The 18,297-nt window shown below is 38.0% G+C and overlaps 1 protein-coding gene across 1 annotated transcript; it reads right to left on the minus strand.

Moving 5' to 3' along the window:
• Window positions 1-3,786: 3,786 nt before the first annotated feature.
• On the minus strand, window positions 3,787-14,067 carry LOC116265081 (uncharacterized). Its single transcript, XM_031645629.2, has 13 exons — window positions 13,950-14,067; window positions 13,724-13,854; window positions 12,236-12,363; window positions 12,051-12,113; window positions 10,167-10,288; window positions 9,906-10,021; window positions 8,980-9,787; window positions 8,027-8,749; window positions 5,454-5,675; window positions 5,249-5,344; window positions 4,939-5,133; window positions 4,718-4,831; window positions 3,787-4,188 (listed from the first exon to the last, which is right to left on the minus strand). Exons 1-13 carry the CDS (start codon window positions 13,956-13,958, stop codon window positions 3,928-3,930), a joined length of 2,988 nt encoding a protein of 995 aa, XP_031501489.1. The 5' UTR covers window positions 13,959-14,067; the 3' UTR covers window positions 3,787-3,927.
• Between the last annotated feature and the right edge of the window lie 4,230 nt (window positions 14,068-18,297).

Below are 18,297 nucleotides of genomic sequence, written 5' to 3' on the forward strand. Positions count from 1 at the left end.
CGCGGCCGTACCATGAGTGTGGCGACGAAGGCGAGGCATTGGAACCGGATATTGCCGGTGGACCCACAGACACCTGCCCGTTTGCCGGCCGGCTACCGAAACCATGAAATCAATCCTTTAATGACATAAATGTCCTCCCCTGCACATGAACGCGACTGCCCCTTTCATTCTCTCAAATACCTTCAATGTCCTTCAACTGTTTTGGGTCTTATCTTCTTTTTGACTTACGCAAACTAAAACCGAAATGAATTTGTGAAGAGAGTCGTTAGCCGGTGGCACGGCAAAGATAGATTAGACCACAACATTTTACTTGTTCAAACCATAGCTTGGTGAATTTTATCTATTATGAATTAGACAATAAGTAAGCAGTAGATATTTTATAGTAGAATTCAAACACCAGTGTTAGATCTGAGAAATCCGAAGCTATCAAATATAGTCTATCATAAAATTTTTAAATTTAACTCCAAGAATCGAAGTAGACAAAATTCACAGTAGCATTTAGTGTTGGTGTCATCAAAATCGAAGCGCGTGTGCCAATATAAAAACAACACAGTAGATCAAAGTTAAGGTCGACACTAATACACCCTCTCCAAGATACGCAAGCAACATATTAGTAGCCAAGTTGATGTTAATGTAGTGTGTATAATATATATATATACAATATGTGGTGGTTGTGAGTTGTTCGAAAATATATAATATATTTGGTTTGCAATCATTAACGGCCCTGTTGCAGCAAATGTATAAGATTAATTGAAAAGCTAAAAAAATAAAGGCTTAGGAGTTGGAGTTGGAGTTGAATTAAAATAATGAAAGGCTAAGCCGACAAAAATCTCGGCCTTACGCCACCATAAACCAGCTCGTTGCGTCGGGGGCTCCGTTTGGTCAAACCACCACGCACTCGCGCTCCTCGCGGGGGAACACGGTGACGTCATCCGAGCTTTGACCGAACATTACCGTCCGAAAGGAATTTCATGGAGGGGTGAATTAGTCATTAGGGTGGGGAAGCCTCCCGAGGGGAGGAGTGAAGTGAAGGAGCGGTGAAAAAATACGGTCCGGCGAAAATCCGACAGGGTCCTCTTCGAAGTCGACGCTGGCGGGACCCGCTCCATCAGATATCTCCTCGACGCCGATCGGACGGCTCGGATTCGCCCCCAGCGGAAGGGCAAAAACGGTAAGGAAAAATATCAAAAGGAGCGAACCGCATGGAACCCACGGTGGGGCGCGCTCTCACCGGGTCCCACCCCGGGCCTGGGGTCCACCTCTCCCTCCTTCCGCCTCGCCGGCCAATAGGCATCGCCGTGGGTGGGTCCCACGAGAAAAGTGAAGGCGGGGAACCTGGCCGGGGATCTGTCGCGTGAGTTGATGGCGCATCATTTCTTGTTATGGTGATGTCGGAACCGTTCATCTGGAAAGCGGGTCACGATCGACGGTTTTCCTGTTTCGTGTTGCGCCCCCCGTGTTTGTTCCTTTTGAGCGCTTCGGGGGATGAGATCTCGAAATTCGAAATCCATATCCGAATCGTTTTTGCCCTGTTCGAAATTTTATTGAGATTAGAGAGAGAGAAATGACGTTCGAGAAATGTGACGCCGGAATAGGGGAACACGATTAATTTTTTTTATTGAAAATGCGCTGCCAATGGTCGTCAATCGTTCATTTTTAAAATGTTTTTACTCGTAATTAAAAACTTTTCTTATATTGTTTCGAAAATTAAAAATTAGTCGACCGGGACTCTTGTTGACCCCAATTACAAATTCGCTTCAGCAACTTTATTGTAAAAAACTACAAATATAAGCTTTTTTTTTTAGTATCACAACCAAAAAAACGTACTTACGATTTTTAGGAGTGTTTGTTTGGCTTTAGCACTTACTAAAGCTATCCTCACTGTCCTATGCTCACCAACCTGGCTCGCCCATATTTGATAATGACTCCGGAGAGGGTGTGAAGGAAGTCTGGTTTGTGTGGACCAAGTGGGTGCTGTCCGGTTTAGCCGGCACCTCCACTGAAAGTAGTTAATGTCTTTTATTTTTTTTTAATTGCTAAAAATTGAACAGTTAATAGATTTTGAGTATATTGACTTAAACCCAAATTTTAGGTTACGGTTTTGCAACTAAAAGATCCTTTGCCAAATTTGTACAAGTCTTATGTACAAACGTATGCCAAACAAAAAAAAGGGATACAAAATCTGACCTAACTTCCAACCTAACCTGCAAACTTAACTTGCCTAACTTTTTGAGATCTTACTAACAACTGCATGTGCAGAAAGAAAGTGACATTTTGGATGTTTGATTAATGTTTTTCATATTCAGCACAAACAAACATTATTCATATTCATGTCCAAGGAGGTTGATGCAACGATCGAGGCGAGAGCTAATAGGTAACCAGTTCCTGTTTCGAATTCTTAGAGTGTCCTTTGTGTTGTAAAAAGATGCCCATTGATATGAAAGTTGAAACATAAAAAAAATGGCAGAATGAAGCAAAATGGGGGTAATAAGATGAAATACTCCTCCTACTCATCCAAAAAAGATGAAATACTCTTCCTACTCGCCCAAAAATACTATTCATATTCTTCTGAGAAATATAAACCCATTCTTCTGTACCAATGCACCACCAGTCTAGCATGTAGATATGGATGCCCTTTGTTTCAGGGGGACTTTCACTGGGAACTTGGCAAAGGCTCGCAATGAAGTTTGGTTCATCGTGCATCAACAAGTCCTTTTTACAGTTGTTCTAACCCCTTAGTTTTCCCAAACATATATCAAACGCACGTATTTTTATTTCATATGCTAATGTCCATCAGTTGTCACATAGTTTTTGGTAGCAACGCTTCTGTTGTGCTTGAAAGCAACAGCACTGGGTTACTGTTTTGCTAATGTGTCAGTTAAATAGTTGTTTTGAAAGGGCATGAACAAATTCACAGTTTCGGCAACAATTGCAGAAAGAAAGCACTGACAAACCAACAGAGCTAACTGAACATTTGTTTCAGCCTTCCTAATATGAATGAGACTGTTTTTATACAGACAAGGGCCTCTGTTGCAGGTGACACATGGGAGAGGTGTTTTAACGGCATCCACGGAGTCTCAACTCTCCTTATGGGTAACGTTTTCCACTGGGGTGATCACTTTCATGAGATGGCTTTTCCAAGGGAAAGAGCTACCACATGATCACGTCCATGAAACAAACGCCTTACTTTCCCAAGCATTAGGAAAGTTAAGCCTCATTCCGTCCGCATCTGGTACGTGCCAAGGTGTGTGTGTGCACGCACACACGCATGCTTAAAAAAGAGAGAGAGATCCTCTGTGTTAATTGCAGCATGTGAAAACACGAGCTTCAGCAAACAATTCCAGCAGCAATCGGAATATTGCTACAGATGCCATCTTGGAAATTGCATTCCACTGTCGGCAAATTATGGTACGGGAGTTGGATTTCTCCGCTTAACTTATTCTTCACATGCATGGCTACAAGCCATAGCAGAGGACACTATGTATGTATATAGTGTCAACAATGTAGTCCATACACCCTGTGCCCTTTGAACACTATAGTCGAGATAGAGAGAGAGATAGAGAGAGAAAGAGAGATATTCTCCTGTGCCCACTTTAGCAGGTGAAGTGTAGTCCGTAGACCCTTTGCGGTTTGCACAATATGCATGCGTCCAAACCACAGGAGAGGGAAGAAACAGAGATGTCAGATGACATTCCACATGTGAAACAACGACTACATGCACAATTTTGCATGTTGAGCACAGATACACGCATGCACACACACACACACGAGAGAGAGAGAGAGAGAGAGAGAGAGAGAGAGTATATGCATATATCACAAAAACAAAATTCTTGTGCAACTTGATGTAGCAGCACGATGAAGTCAAAAAGAGAGAGAAAGCGAGAGAGCATAATGAAAACGAACAGTAACCAGAAATAAAAAGGGAAGTCACCTCCACTTCTCCCTGAGTTCCTTTTTCTCAGATAAGATCCAAGTGGCAATGATGGCTCCAACCAATGCAACTATTGTGATAAGCAGAAGTGCGTAACTGAAATCCTCAGTGAGTGAGTCGTAGGTCCGAGAAGGTGCAATTCTTGTGAAAAAGACATCCACACCATATGTGAAAACCAGAGCCGTTGATTCGAGCCTTGATGGGACAGTCACTATGCCACGTAGGCCTTCCACTTGAAGTGAATGTGTTATGTATGACTGAAGATATGGAGTTACCCATAAAGCATGTTATGTACAGAAGAAGTTTGCATAAAGTGATTATTGGAAAAGGAATTGCAGCTAAAATACTAAATGTTGAATAACTGGAACTCAAAGCCACTTTAAATATCCAAAATCAGAATTCTAGATATGGAGAAAGGCAAACATGATCTTCACGGAAAACAGAGAGGAGACAGAAAGAATATTAACAGCAAACATGCTCCTCTCCTCTCTGAAAACGGAGAGGGAGAGAGAGACAGAGACAGAGAGAATTTTCAGCAAATTCCTTGTAATCCTGAAATTTAACTGGCTTAAGAAATGAATCGTGAAATGAATTCTCAACCCATTTCAAATTCTGGATTTGCATTGGCATACTTTTACAATACGAATTTGAATGTCTTTAAAATGATTTTAGATGAATCAGAATTAAGGAAGAAAACTACGCACAGCTGATATTTCACATTTTGTCAATGCAATTGAAGCAACAAAAGGAATCAGAAAGGAACCAGCAGATGAGAAGCACACAAACCTGTGGAAAAATCGGTAGTGCATCTGTTAGTGGTATAATCCCCTCTTCCCTTTCAGATGGAGAAGGATCAGGTGTTCGTCGTGGATCAAGAAATCGTTTATCAAGAGCCAATACCTAAGTCCATAAAAAATGCTTAAAGCATGAAAATAATGAAATTGATAAACCAAATGTTTCAATATTGCCGACAGTTAAATCTATTTAAGACCAAAATCAATTCCGACCTGATCAGAAATGGTGCCAATAAGTAACTGCTTGGAAGTGATACCCTTGACTGTTGCAGTCACTGCCATTGTTTTCACTGAATGTGTGAAGAAGTAACTTTGTGCCTTCACTGTCACTTCCGGACGGGAATAAGAAGATATGGGCACGGTCAGATTGTGTTTCCCAAACATAAGTCTAAGCACATCCTTGTTATCCTGTAAACAAGAGGAACATACGAACTTCAGACCCCAAAAAGATGCAGAAACAATGACAAAATTGAAAACTCAAAGCACAAGTGGAAAATTATAAAGAGAAAACACTGAAGCTTACAGCCCGAGATTCATCATATATCTCCATAACTGAAATCTCGTATCTGTGTGCCCTAAGATTGAAATAGTGGTAGACAACCCAGTTCTCACTGAAGACCTTTAAGCAGGACAATCAAGAACAAAAATTAGATCTGCATCCGACTTAGCAATCAAATTATTCCCTAACTCACATAAGTGTCAATCTCCAAAGCAAAGTTGAAACTTACAGCATTGACAGGACCTTGTGCACCAAGATGTGTCACACGATGCAAGATGCGCCCAGTCACTGTATCAATAAGGTATGCAACCAACCAGGCTTCATCTGGGGTACATGACCCAATTCTACCACTGGCTTTTGGTGAAACAGTAACCACAAACAGCAAATTCTTGGAGATATACTTATACATCACATCTTGGTCCCCTAGTATCTTTGCTTGAGTATGAACAGCCTGCAAAGTAGAGTCGCTCATCAAGAATACACTTAACAGCACAATATGAAGAAACATATAAGCCATTTGAGTGAAGGAGACACAAAACTATGATTGCAATAGGCTGGCTATGAATGTACATAACTCTTGCTGGAAACAGGGTTTCAGCTGCCCACAGAAAAGTCAACATTCAAACCAAGTCATAATCATATAATGCCCCTGAAAATACAATTCTGAACATCCAACAGATATGCATTATGCAACTGATCTGCAATATGCAAATGGTCATATCAAATTCATAGCGAAACATTAGCTGTCAACATGGTTACTACAATGATTAGTCTGTTCTCTTCAACTGGCTGGACTATAAGTGTGACGGCCATACATTTAGAAATTCAGTTGGCTTGGAAAGAAGAAAAAAAGGGTAAATCTAGCGTGCCCTTCAACTAGACAGTCAATTCCATTCTGCTGCCCTTTAGAAACAAATTTTCAAATACATTACTTTAGTATTTTCTGAAAGCTCCAATTAAACTACAGGTGTTGGATAACAGACTAAGCCTGCAGGTACATAAAGGTGAGAAGGCCAAAGGCTAAGATTGCAGTCCCATTGTTCCCAGATCCAGTTCACCTTTAACAGGTAGATTCTCACCCATGCCTTGGGGTGCCAATGGATCGGTAGAAAATTTCATATCAGATCCAAGAACGACAAAAAAGATGTTTGATATCTACAATTCTCAATAAAAAAAGACAAATTACAGACACATGCATGTAAGGCTGGGCACCGGGCCGGGCCGCCACCGGGTACCCGGTACCCGGCCCTACTCTTTATCGGGCCGGCTCGGGTGGGCCCAATAAGCCCGATTCGGGCCCGATAATTTATTTTTTATTAATTTATATATATATATTATTTTATTATAATTATTTATATTTATATATTATTTTATATTAAAAATATATTTTTAAAAATTTAATCGGCCCGAGCTCGGGCTCAGGTTTTCCGAGTCGGGCCAGACACAGGCCCGGTTTTTGGATGTCAGGCCGGCCTGATGCCCAAGCTTACACGCATGCATGCAAGCACATGCACTATGTGGATTACTTGATACGATTTTCCACATGGAAGATGCTACAGGATTTGGATCTAAGCCTAGAAACAGAACCTCCTGGATGAATCTGGGTCAGGATTACCCAAACCTGACTTAGAGTGGACCCAGTAACACCCCCACCTCAGTAGGAAATGTATTATTTAAATCAAGTTCAACATCCTGATTCAACACCAGCAATGCTTTTTAACTAAATTTCTTTCTAAATAATGATGCACATCTCAATGCCTAACATACAATTAAGTCAGAAATGTATCATTTAAACCAATAACATTATCCCATTTCAAGTCGACCCTCTAATTTCAGGAGATTCGTTTCTACATGATAGTGTACATGTTAACAACTAGCATAGTATAATAAAGTTTAATGAAAAATTTAGATATATACTTATAATGCTATAATGTCATATTTTCTATTGTTGAAAACACAAAATGTTGAGAAAAAATGAGGATAAAACAACGAAAATTTTGAAAAATAGACTATAAAATGATCAATTGTTTAAAAAGTGAACTGCCAATACTAAATGAAGCTAACTAATAATTAAGAAATCAGTTGCTCCAAGCTTCACCACACTGAGGGAAGTATCAAGCCTTTGGTTTCCAAACGTGCTTTCAAAAAAGCAAGATCCTCCTTTAATAATAGTTTCTGGTGACTATGGATTGACTGAGTCACAACAGACCTTGACCTCAGCCAAACATATGCAGTTTACAAAGAAAAATACAGTATATCGGTGTTGGAATTTAAAAAGAAATAGATGTATGGAAGCTTATAGGATAATTATTCTTCCTTAGAAAAGTGTCAAGAGCCCGCAAAAAAATCTATAACAAAAGTATACCGAGAATCAGATCCATGCCATATATATGGTTACTGGGAGCTTTTCTTCAACAAAAAGGCCGTCAGACACTCCCATGATAGTCTTGTTTTTTGTTTTTGCAGTAAAAGTTCAATCTCGTGATCATTTTGTGTTCATGCTTGAACTGTGAATGAAATGTTCTAAAAGTTTCATTGTTTATGATTCCAGAGAAACTATTTTCATAAGCACCAACATACTTGTGATCTGCGTACTTGTGCGGACACACTGTGCAAGTGATGGCAATACATAACCAGCTCTTGAATAGCAAACACAAGTATACGCATAGTACTACCACTGCTCGAAGCCTCGATATATTTTTTTTGGAAAAGAACTTAAAATAACCAAAAATATGATGAGAAAAAAATGTAAGGAGAAGAACAAAATTTGAAGATGCAAACAGTAAACCAACAAAAACCAACCTCATTCGGCATTCTTGTTGCAATTTTTGCAATTACTTCAGTCTCTGAAGGGAATATAACGGACCAGAGATGCCTTGTGTCAAAGCAATATTCATCTGCAGCATCAGAGATGCAGTTTCCACCTAACGTGTGGCCCATAATTATTTGTTTTTCTGTGTCAACAGAATACAAATATATGTTCTGTCGTTCCCCTTCCAATTTACTCAATGAATCGGTTGACCGAGGAAATAAGTGTGCTTGTTTGTTGGTATCAATCAGAAGATGAAGCCGCTGCTCTGTAGAATCAGTTAATGAAAGAGGTACAACTTGCAATATAGAATAAGGAAGGTTGAGAGATTTAATTTCCTTTCCAGTGTAAGAATCAACAAATGAGAGACTTGACGCGTCAGGCCTGCAACTGCCAACAACAAGAATGGATGGATTTGTATCCATTGCATGATGATGAGGAGTTTGCCAATTATATATTTTAAATCCAGAAGGATGCTGACAGGCTTCAGTTTTTCGTAAGGAAGGCAGCAGAAGTGACCATACTACCCGTCCATCACCGCTATGTAGTGCAAAAACCTTTCCAGCTTTAGTAATAACTATGATCAACTTCCGGAAGCCATTATGATCACGTGTCATCTTACTTTTCTCAGAGCTTCTTAGCCTCATATCTTGTATAACTGCAATATCTTCAGGACTTGCAAGCATAAGAGTGCCTTTGAGTTTCAGCATATGTCCCTTGTCACGAAAAATGCATCCACATATCAATGTACAATGTCTTATTGAAGTACATCAACAAGTGACCACTTAATCAGGGTTAAAGTGACTCAAACAGAAAGAAACAGCAAAACAAATGGAGAGACTTTTTTTTTTTCAGCAATGGAAAATAAAACTCCCCAAGAACAAAACCACAGACGTTTGAAGCCAAGGCAAAGCTAAACTGGAAAATAGGGAACTCTTGGAAATACCTTGAGCCACTCAAACAGATTCTCCTCAACTTTGGCAACTGAAACACCTTCTTTTTCCACTGGTAGTTCAGATGTCGTAGTATCCATGATTGAGGCAAGTCCTTCCTCCCTAGACCATACAATCTCCCCTTGCTGTAGCAGCAATAATGAATGATCCTCCATGGTAATCAGGGCCCTGAATCCATAAGATTTATCTGTCCTAATATAATTATTTATGAAAACCTTCTGCACAAGCCCCTTTTGATTATCAATCCGAATATTGTCCTTAATTAGCTCAGTTTGTTCCCCACTGTCAAGTTTTACTCTTAGGGAAACTTTATCATCCTCCTGCTGAATAACAGCAAAAGCTTGTTGGCCCTCAGTAAGCAAGAGAGAATCACTAACACAGGCTGGATTTTTTACTTTATCAATGATAACCAACTCATCCTCATTGGATGCTTTTACCAAGAAAATAAAAGATTCACTCCTTAAAGCAAACACACCAACGAGTTTTGCAGGTAAGATGGTCAGATCCCCGGAATAATAATCAACAAGATTAGATAGGGCAGTCTGACGAAATTTGATTTTTCCATCAGAGAAACCAGCAGAAACTATGGTTGACCTAGACCCATCTAACACAACTAACTTGTCGCTTGAAATAAATGACGCTTCCCCAAAAATTCCGCCAGGAACAGATTCAGTGGTCCACTTTATTATTTCTCCATTTGTAGCACTAATCTGACATAACACTAACTGAGAATAACCATCAAAACCCACAGCCAAGATCGTTCCACCACTAGGTGAAACAGAAATGCGCTGAATCTCTAGTCTGTAACAAAGAATCAGAAGAAAATCCACCAAAAAGATCAGTTCAGAAGAAAATCCACCAAAAAGATCAGTTACTAACTGATAAAAAGAGAAAGAGGGAGAGAAAGAGAAAGAGAGACCCCTCCAAGAAAAGCTCTGTTCTCCAAAGAATTTCACCATCTATACTAGAAACAGCATGAAGCCAGCCTCCACTAAAAGCAAGAACAGCACTGTCTTTTTCAACTTTGATAGCCACCTGCAATATCATGTTTTTGTCCGTATCACTTAAAGCAATATGGCATTTACCAAGACAGAAATTAATCCCCTAACTCCGGTGTGACAAACAAGGCGATAGGAACATTTTTACTTCAAACCTCTCAAAGGAAGCATCCATTACTCACCGGCATGGATAACAAAGATCTTGAAGGAACTGAACCTTTAAGATGGGACTCCCAGACCATTTGACCATCAGCCAGACTCCATGCCCTCAAAATACTAGCATTGGATGATAGAGTAATGACATCTGTTGAATATGAAATAACTTGGTTATAACTACTGAAAGAACAGAACACATAAAAATGACAACACAAAGGGAATTTAAGCAATCAAACAATCTTTAAAGAATGCAGAACTTGGTATTTCATATCCTGGTTAAGAGATAATCAAGAACCAAATTAGAAAATTTATGCAATATAAATCAATTGAAAGTACTCTTCCAGGACCCAGAAAACATGAAACTCAACAATATTTCCAAGGTGTCAAAACATTAAAAACTAATGAAAATGAGAAAACAACTTTAAGCAGCTAAAGAGGGTAGCTTTACAGCTTCAGCAAAAACAAAATGTGAACAACAAGAATCATGGGGTGGCCAAGTATAAAGCACTCATTAAATGAAGCAAATAGGGCTTTGCTCGTTGGTCGAAGACTCCATCATGAAAGCAAGCAAATGCCACTCACCATTACCAAAATGGGGAGATTGAGACTCACGCAGAAGCTTTCTAAGACATAAATTCAAATGCAAGCTCCAAAGGAAGGCAAGGCAAAGAACACAAAAGAGAAATTGTGGGTGAAAGATAGATGCCAAATCAGGTGGTTTCTCATGCCAAAATTTTCACATTCCAGAAAGGTCCAGTTCCAGAGCATGTAACCAACTCACATTCAAAGATTAATAGGACTCATGAATTTCTTCAAGAGACACAATCCACCAAAATGATGAAAAGTGAAACATGAACCTTCATTAGCATGACATAAGGATTTTATATGTTTAAAAGTTATGCATTATAATAACCATACACCTTTCAATCCAGGTAAGGCAAGCTACTACAACGAATGCTAACCCCACTTCAAAAAAAACACACAAGTTCATTAGAAAGTATAAGGAGATCGCGGTCCAATGCTAGTCTTTTCTTTTTCTCTCTAATCCATCTGGCCAAAGCATCCATTTTCTATTAGCACATGACCCAAAATGTAACATCAGGCCGGTGTGCTAGGCCCCATAATAAATGTCTAATTTTATTTAAAGCCTAGTGCACCACCATGTAATGGGTAGCGATCCACTCTCACCAAATTAATCAACTTCAAAGCCAATACCTAGAATTTAAACTTTTGGTAGATGACAAGGACCTAGACAGACCAACACTGTCTAGTCATTCAGAACCAAGACCCTCCAGAGGTCTACACCTTCTTTAAAATCCAACTAGCTTCAGAAATGGCAAATGGTTACAGCTAAGGTATAGCCTGGAAGGTCAACAACAAAAAGGAAATGGTGGACATGACTGGTGATAGTGATACCAATTACACTACTATCTTGCAACACTAGTGACAGATTAGTTAAGGTTTTAACGTTTATTTCTTGACAAAGCTTCATGAGATCCTATGAACAGCTAAAACAGATTTAGTTTGTCCCCTTGGTTGGAAACTCAAGACAAGCTTCATACTTTATCTGACTGTAAAATAAAGTTTAAACTTTAAAGCAGTTCAACGTTGACATGCCTGGATAAATCTGAGCAAGTTAGCATAGCAGCAAGGTGGTGCTAGTTAAATAATATCTATTAGGATAATGGCACTTTTTAGTTAATAAGCTCACTGAATAGACTGATTTTAAACTTCACTATTCCAGCCTAAAATTTCAGTGATTGAGTTTGAGAGGATCAAAACTCACTTGAATGATATATAGCAACAAAAGAAGTTTAGGCCAAGACCAAAAAAAAAAAAGCTAAGTCAACAAAGTTCATTCTCATATTCAAATTCCCAGGACCAAGAGATTACTGTAGGAGATGTATTACATTTCCCAAGTGCAATATCGATTCCATCCACTGCATCACTTTCTGCAAGGACATGCCTCCAAACTGCATTTTACCAAAAGAAATAAGCTTAAGTAATGTCAATAAATGCAGAGCACCCAGAAAATCATTTTGGTTGGACAAAAAGCCAATTTGCATGCAACATCCAATAGATCAGAAATACTTACAGAGATCTCCCTTGCGAAGATCCAGAGAAGCAATAACATTCTCCTCAGTGGCAACTATAACACGTCTCCTTCCCGTTTTTTGAGTGTGAAAAACAGCCTCCTTTACATTACCAATATATTTTTTATGCCTGAATGGAAAAGGACAAGGAAATTGAACAAGGAAAGAGGATGAACTACATCATGAACAAGGCACTAGGAAAGCAGTAATATTCTGAGGAGTCTGATAGAGGAAGTGAATATTGGAAAACAAAAAATAAAAGAAGGGTGCGAAAAAGTAAAAACATGCCATCCAAATTTCCATATTCAAATTTGACAAAATTCATCCTAGACCTTCAGCCTTCTCACTGCCATATATGAACTATAGTTCACACGGTTCATCTTGACTCCAAAAAAGAAAAGAACAACAAAAAGGAAAAAAAAAAAAAAAGACGTTACAACACAGAACTTTGCCTCAGATTTTATAAATTAAGAAATGCCTTTGCGAACCTTCTTCCTGTTTAAGCCTTAAGTTGTATGTTTATGCATTACATCCATTGGCTCAATTAACAACATCTAACATCTACAGGTAAATTTGATAAATAGATCATTTCCACTATAACCCAGCAGTGTAGCCTTGGGGAAGACGTGAGTTCTTTCTGGCATCGATTCGCTTTGACAACCTATAGAATCTGACTGTTTACAATTTACGAAACTTTCACTCTATGCAATCAAGCCTGAAATACCATTAAATCCCTTTCGAAGAAGAAGTGAACAAGATGACACCTGCTACGCCATAACCAAAGAAATACAGTCAGTAAATGTTCAACTGACCATGCCATCCGCAACACACAAAACAACAACAATTCTTCGCTAAAAATTTTTTACCATACATCACCTGTCTGAAATTAGGCCAATGATCATCTCACAACATTTCCCTATCAAACTAAACCCAGAGAAATCAAAACCTCACTACAACAGAAACTCAAACACTGTATACCAAGTACAAGTGAAGCAGTTACCCGATGGAGGTACTTCAACTCACTCTTAAAATAGCAGGCTTTCACCAAAGGCTACAAACAGCTATAGAAATATTGTTCCTCTTAGCTTATTTCAAAACCACAACTACGTTGGCGGTCAGACGCGAAACAAGAAACCACGTATCTCTTCCTAACTATCACATTCGTGGTGAAGAAGAAGCCTGTTTGATGGATTATAGAAATCCTAATACATTATAGCATCCTCATTGCGTCAAACTCTCTTCAGGCAGTATGGTTCGAACCGAACAGGTACCCAACAGAGTAAAAGACCGACTCATCAATTGATAAGAGATGCGAATTTCACTCGGAATTAGGCATCATCGATTGATAAGAAATGGGAATTTCACTAGGAATTAGACAAAACTAATCCTATGACCCATCCCACTAGACTGCCGCAAATACAAAAAATCCTCCAAGCAGAACAATCCAAGAAAATTTTCTACTAGGTGAAGTATGAGGCAAAACCACTCACCAGTCCATGACCCCAACTTGATCTTCGTACAAAGCCAGACATGACTTGGAGGATAAGATGACGATGCAAAGGAGGGTGGAGAAGAAAACCCAGATCGAGTTCGCCATCGCTTTCCTTTGGGATTTCGATCTCTGCAACAAAATAGAACCGAACCCAAGTAGGGATTAAGATCTCAGGACTGCAGAAAACAGATGTGAAGTGCGTACAAGATCACCAGACGACCTACCAACAACATCGCTCACGGTAAGTCAGAGGGCGTGGAGTAGCGCCCTCGAAGCCCTCAGCCACCTCGTTGCTCAGGTTCACAGGGAGACTCACAGGGAAACAAAGGCAAGCGCATTCCACTTGCTTTTGGAGACCCGAATCGGTCAATTCCGAGCCTGATTGAGGGAGAATCGGTTTCTGATGTTACACTAATTTGATCGGTCTAACTGGATGTGATATCGATTCGGTCAGACCGACTCCGTTTTATCTAAAGCCAACAATGAATTAAAAAGTAAATAAGTTTATTTCACGATTTAAGCAGAAGACACAGCAGGGGTAAAGAGCGTTGAATTGCCTCGTATCTAAAATACATGTTCTTGAATCCCAGGTTACAAAATTTCGAATCTTTAATTTCTAGTAAGGATGTAAAATCTTATGTTTCAAACATGCCTAAGTTTGTAATTTTATTTGAGATCAATAGGTTCGAGACATAATGGATATTTTGAAATTACGGTTCCAAAATTGCTAGAACTACAGATTTAAATCAAACTCAACTCTAAATCAAACACTTGAACACGAAAGTCAAGGTACTCAAACGGCTGTTTTAAAGATCTCAATGATCTAGTTGATTGTCCATAAAGTAGAAATCCTTTCTTAGCTTGAGTTATAAACACCTATGACTTTTGAGGACCATATCAAGTTTCAATCAAAAACCACTTCACAAAAAACGTGTAGACAGATATAATACGATAAAGTTTTATATCTTGAAAATAAAACGAGAAAAATTTGGCAATTTTTTTAAAAAAATTTAAACATTTAATATATCTTAAAAATTATAAAAAAATAAAAATTAATAAAAAAAAAAAAAGAAAACGGGAAAAAACGTATAATATGGGTATTATACGTGTTTTTTGTTTTTTGACGTTTTTTAAAAAAAAAAACACCGATTTTAGAGTTGAGTTTGATTTAAAAGTCAAGGTCACTGAAAACTGTGGATGACAATGGGTAAACTGTGGATGACAATGGGTAGGGCAAGTTATCCTCAAGGGGTTGGCACAGTCGTCAAGGCAGGGATTGGTAGGTGATCAATTTTCTATTTGAACCTGTGTGATGTCAACCTATCAAAAACTATCACTTAGATATTTGTATTTAGATAATGTTCCAGTTGTAAGAACGATTTGAGATGTCCTTAAGCTGGTGCATTGACAAGGGCAAGGTTGGGTAGACTGATCCTCACTTGTGGATGTAAATGTTTCAGGTTCAGGTCGGATTCACCCATAATCAAATTCGAATTGTTTGGACCTTATGTAATTGGACTCGGTCTAGAATTCAGGCCTTAATTTCATAACTGTATTCGGATCTAAATGGCACAAGATTCGACATTGATATTTAAAACTTCTCATTCCAGATAAAAGTTTTCTAAAATGCGAAGGTTTCTAACAAGGAAGCTTTGGGTTCTGCTTATTCTTATGTTATGTGCATATGTTAATAAGACATAGAAAAAACAGGTCGAGCATGCACACGAGCTGACATAAAAACTAGGTCTTATTTTCATAATAAAGAGCCTAAAAAGCATGTTTCTCCTCGTGTTTTTTAGGCAAAATTAATTTTTGTTCCCTCTTCCAAACTTTTACTTTGTCAAACCAGGTATATCAAATGCGTTTTTCTTTTTAATGTTTATTTGGGATAATCAAAGGCCAAGGGTCTTGTAATACCTTCAAGTTGTGGCTTGCTTCAGAGCTTGAATGGACCTATGATACATCCTTGAACTCAAGTGTCGTACATGCCACCAGCTTAAAGAAGTAATGCATTGGATTATACATTCAAGGTTCTGACTTGCTAGCTTTAGGCTTGGATGGACCTATGATATATCATTCAACTCAACCTAGAAAATTAATGCATTGGAACGCAACATAGGATGGTTTTGAAATTAGGTTTTTAATTAAATATTCAAAAACTTGATTTTCATAAAACCAACATTTTCAGGTTTGATATCTACCTGTTTCTTTCTCTCTCTCTTGTCGTGCTTTAACTTGAAGCTAAGTCCAAGACAAAAGAGATTTTAATGATCATGTAGATAGTTTTAAATATACTTCAAGGCTTTCATTATCTCCATTGTACTTTTTAACTATTTGTCACATGATATATATTTAAAGAAAAACTTGGGCATAATAAAGTTGCTTGAGAGGTTTCTCCTTATTTGGCTGTGCCTTGTTTTGAGCAGGCAAAATTATCCTTTGACGTGTCGTAAACTTGAAGGTTGTTGAAATCATATGTTAATCTTGAAATAAAATAGTCGTCACATCGTTTTCACGAGTACCTGGCGAGACTTTCGTTACATCTGAAGTGACGATTGAAAATTTGTACAAGCAATCATCTGTTTTGCTTGGAGGAAATTTCTTAAATATTCGCCTTGTTCATCTTCATCATCATTGCCATTATCAATATAGTTGCTACCATCACCATCTCTGGTATTTGAAAAACAATATTTAGAGTAAGAACATAAAAGTTTACAGAAAGCCCACTTATAACTTTTAAAGTGCTTACGAACAACAACTTAATGCACTGCTTGAGTCTGCTTGAGTTAATAAAGTAATTTTGAAGTGAAATTAACAAGTTCTTTTTATCCCTCAAAATAACAAAACTTCTTTTTTTTAAGTATATATATATATATATATATGTGTGTGTTCAGCTCACTCATTAAAGTTATCTGATCGATTGTGATGGATGGTTGAAAAAAAAAACAAAAAAATTGAATTAATACTAGATAATAAAAATAGCTAGTACTTTTTTCTATTCGTTTTTTTTCAACTATCCATCATAATAAATCAAATGGCTTATTATATGAGTGAGTTGAGTGACTCTAAAAAATCAAAATCACTAAAAAAAAGAGAGACAGTGAGAAGATAGAGGGAGAAGCAAGCTGTATGTTACCCCAATAACACGTGACCCCATTATTTGTGAAGATTCTTTTCACTCTCTAGGAGTAAAAAGGTTTTCTCCAACGTTATTAATATAAGCAGTGATTTGTAATTGACCAAATGTTAATGGGTTGTTTATTAATATGTTAGAAGTCATACAATCTTTTTGTAAAACCCTCTAAAAAGACATAACCGGAGGAGCCCACAAGCTTGCAAGAATAGAATTGTTGTGTGCATCAAATTTAAAGATGAATTGCAGTATTGTATTAATATCTTAAGTCAATGCACAATTTGAGTTTTCCTTATACACCACTCAACCTTTAATGTCGTGGGTCATGCAACAATTTCGAGGGTTTTCTTTTCTCCTCTTCTTTGTGGAACTTTTTAAGAACATCCCTTAAAGTACTTTTAAGCATATTAAAAATGTTGTGTAGAACGATTGGATGGTCAAAGACAGGGTTTCTTTGTCCACATTATTTGACAACTCATAGTTTCCCTTAAAAAATAAGATTATAAAGGATCATGTAAGGATGCTTAGGATCTAATCGTCTTATAAAATACCCTTTAACTTAAGTGTCGTGCATGTCATCATTAACAATCCCAAACAATAGCACCCACAATAATCAGACTAAATATGCATTGCATGCATGCTTCTCGGGCCAATATGCTAAACCCCTCAGGAGCTATTGACATAATTGATGAAATTTAATATGTCAGTATCCAGGAGCTATTGGCATAATTGATGAAATTTAATATGTCAGTATCCACTAGGTGGTTGGTTCCTAGTTCAGATGACATGGGAGCCATCCCTGTAAATTAAAACTTGATGAGTCTTTTGATCAACCTTTACCTCAAAAAACATGAGCCACTGTTTTGATCATCTTTTCATTAGTTTCTTTTGCAGTTGATTTTTGTTGCTTGAATGTTTTTACTGTTACCTTTGTACAGTTTTTTCTTATGTGCAAGATTTTCGTAATATCTCGTCTTGAAGCTAGGGCTGCACACAAGCAGAGTCCAGTTCAAGTTGGGCCATCTCGAGCTTGAACTCAACTCAAACTCGACTCGAGCTCAATAAAAGAAGCTCGTGCTTCACTCGATAATACAATGTCAAGCTGGAATTCGACTCGTTTAACCGGTTTATATTAAGCATGTCTTGTTTCTTTTAACTCGTTAACTTATTTAACTCGATTAATTGGTTTACATGCTACTCATTTAACTATTTTCTCATTATAATTCAATCTTTATTACATAGTCGAACAGAGTCGAGTTTAAACAAGTTGAGCTCTTATAACTCAAACTAGACTAATTTAACTTTCCGAGCATATATTTGAAGTCGAGCTCTTATAACTCAAACTAGACTAATTTAACTTTCCGAGCATATATTTGAAGTCGAGCTTGACTCATTTATAAACAAATCGAGTTTAGACGAGCAAGTTCGAGTTAAACTTG

This window comes from Nymphaea colorata, chromosome 1 (assembly GCF_008831285.2).
Source record: "Nymphaea colorata isolate Beijing-Zhang1983 chromosome 1, ASM883128v2, whole genome shotgun sequence".
In the NCBI taxonomy this organism is placed as follows: Eukaryota; Viridiplantae; Streptophyta; class Magnoliopsida; order Nymphaeales; family Nymphaeaceae; genus Nymphaea; species Nymphaea colorata.

Excerpts from the sequence above, each read along its gene's own strand:
- LOC116265081 (XM_031645629.2), bottom strand. Across the intron at positions 12,114-12,235 it reads TCTTCGCAAGGGAGATCTCT|TTTGGAGGCATGTCCTTGCA; the intron begins GTAAGTATTTCT and ends GGTAAAATGCAG. Across the intron at positions 9,788-9,905 it reads ACAGAGCTTTTCTTGGAGGG|ACTAGAGATTCAGCGCATTT; the intron begins GTCTCTCTTTCT and ends TCTTTGTTACAG.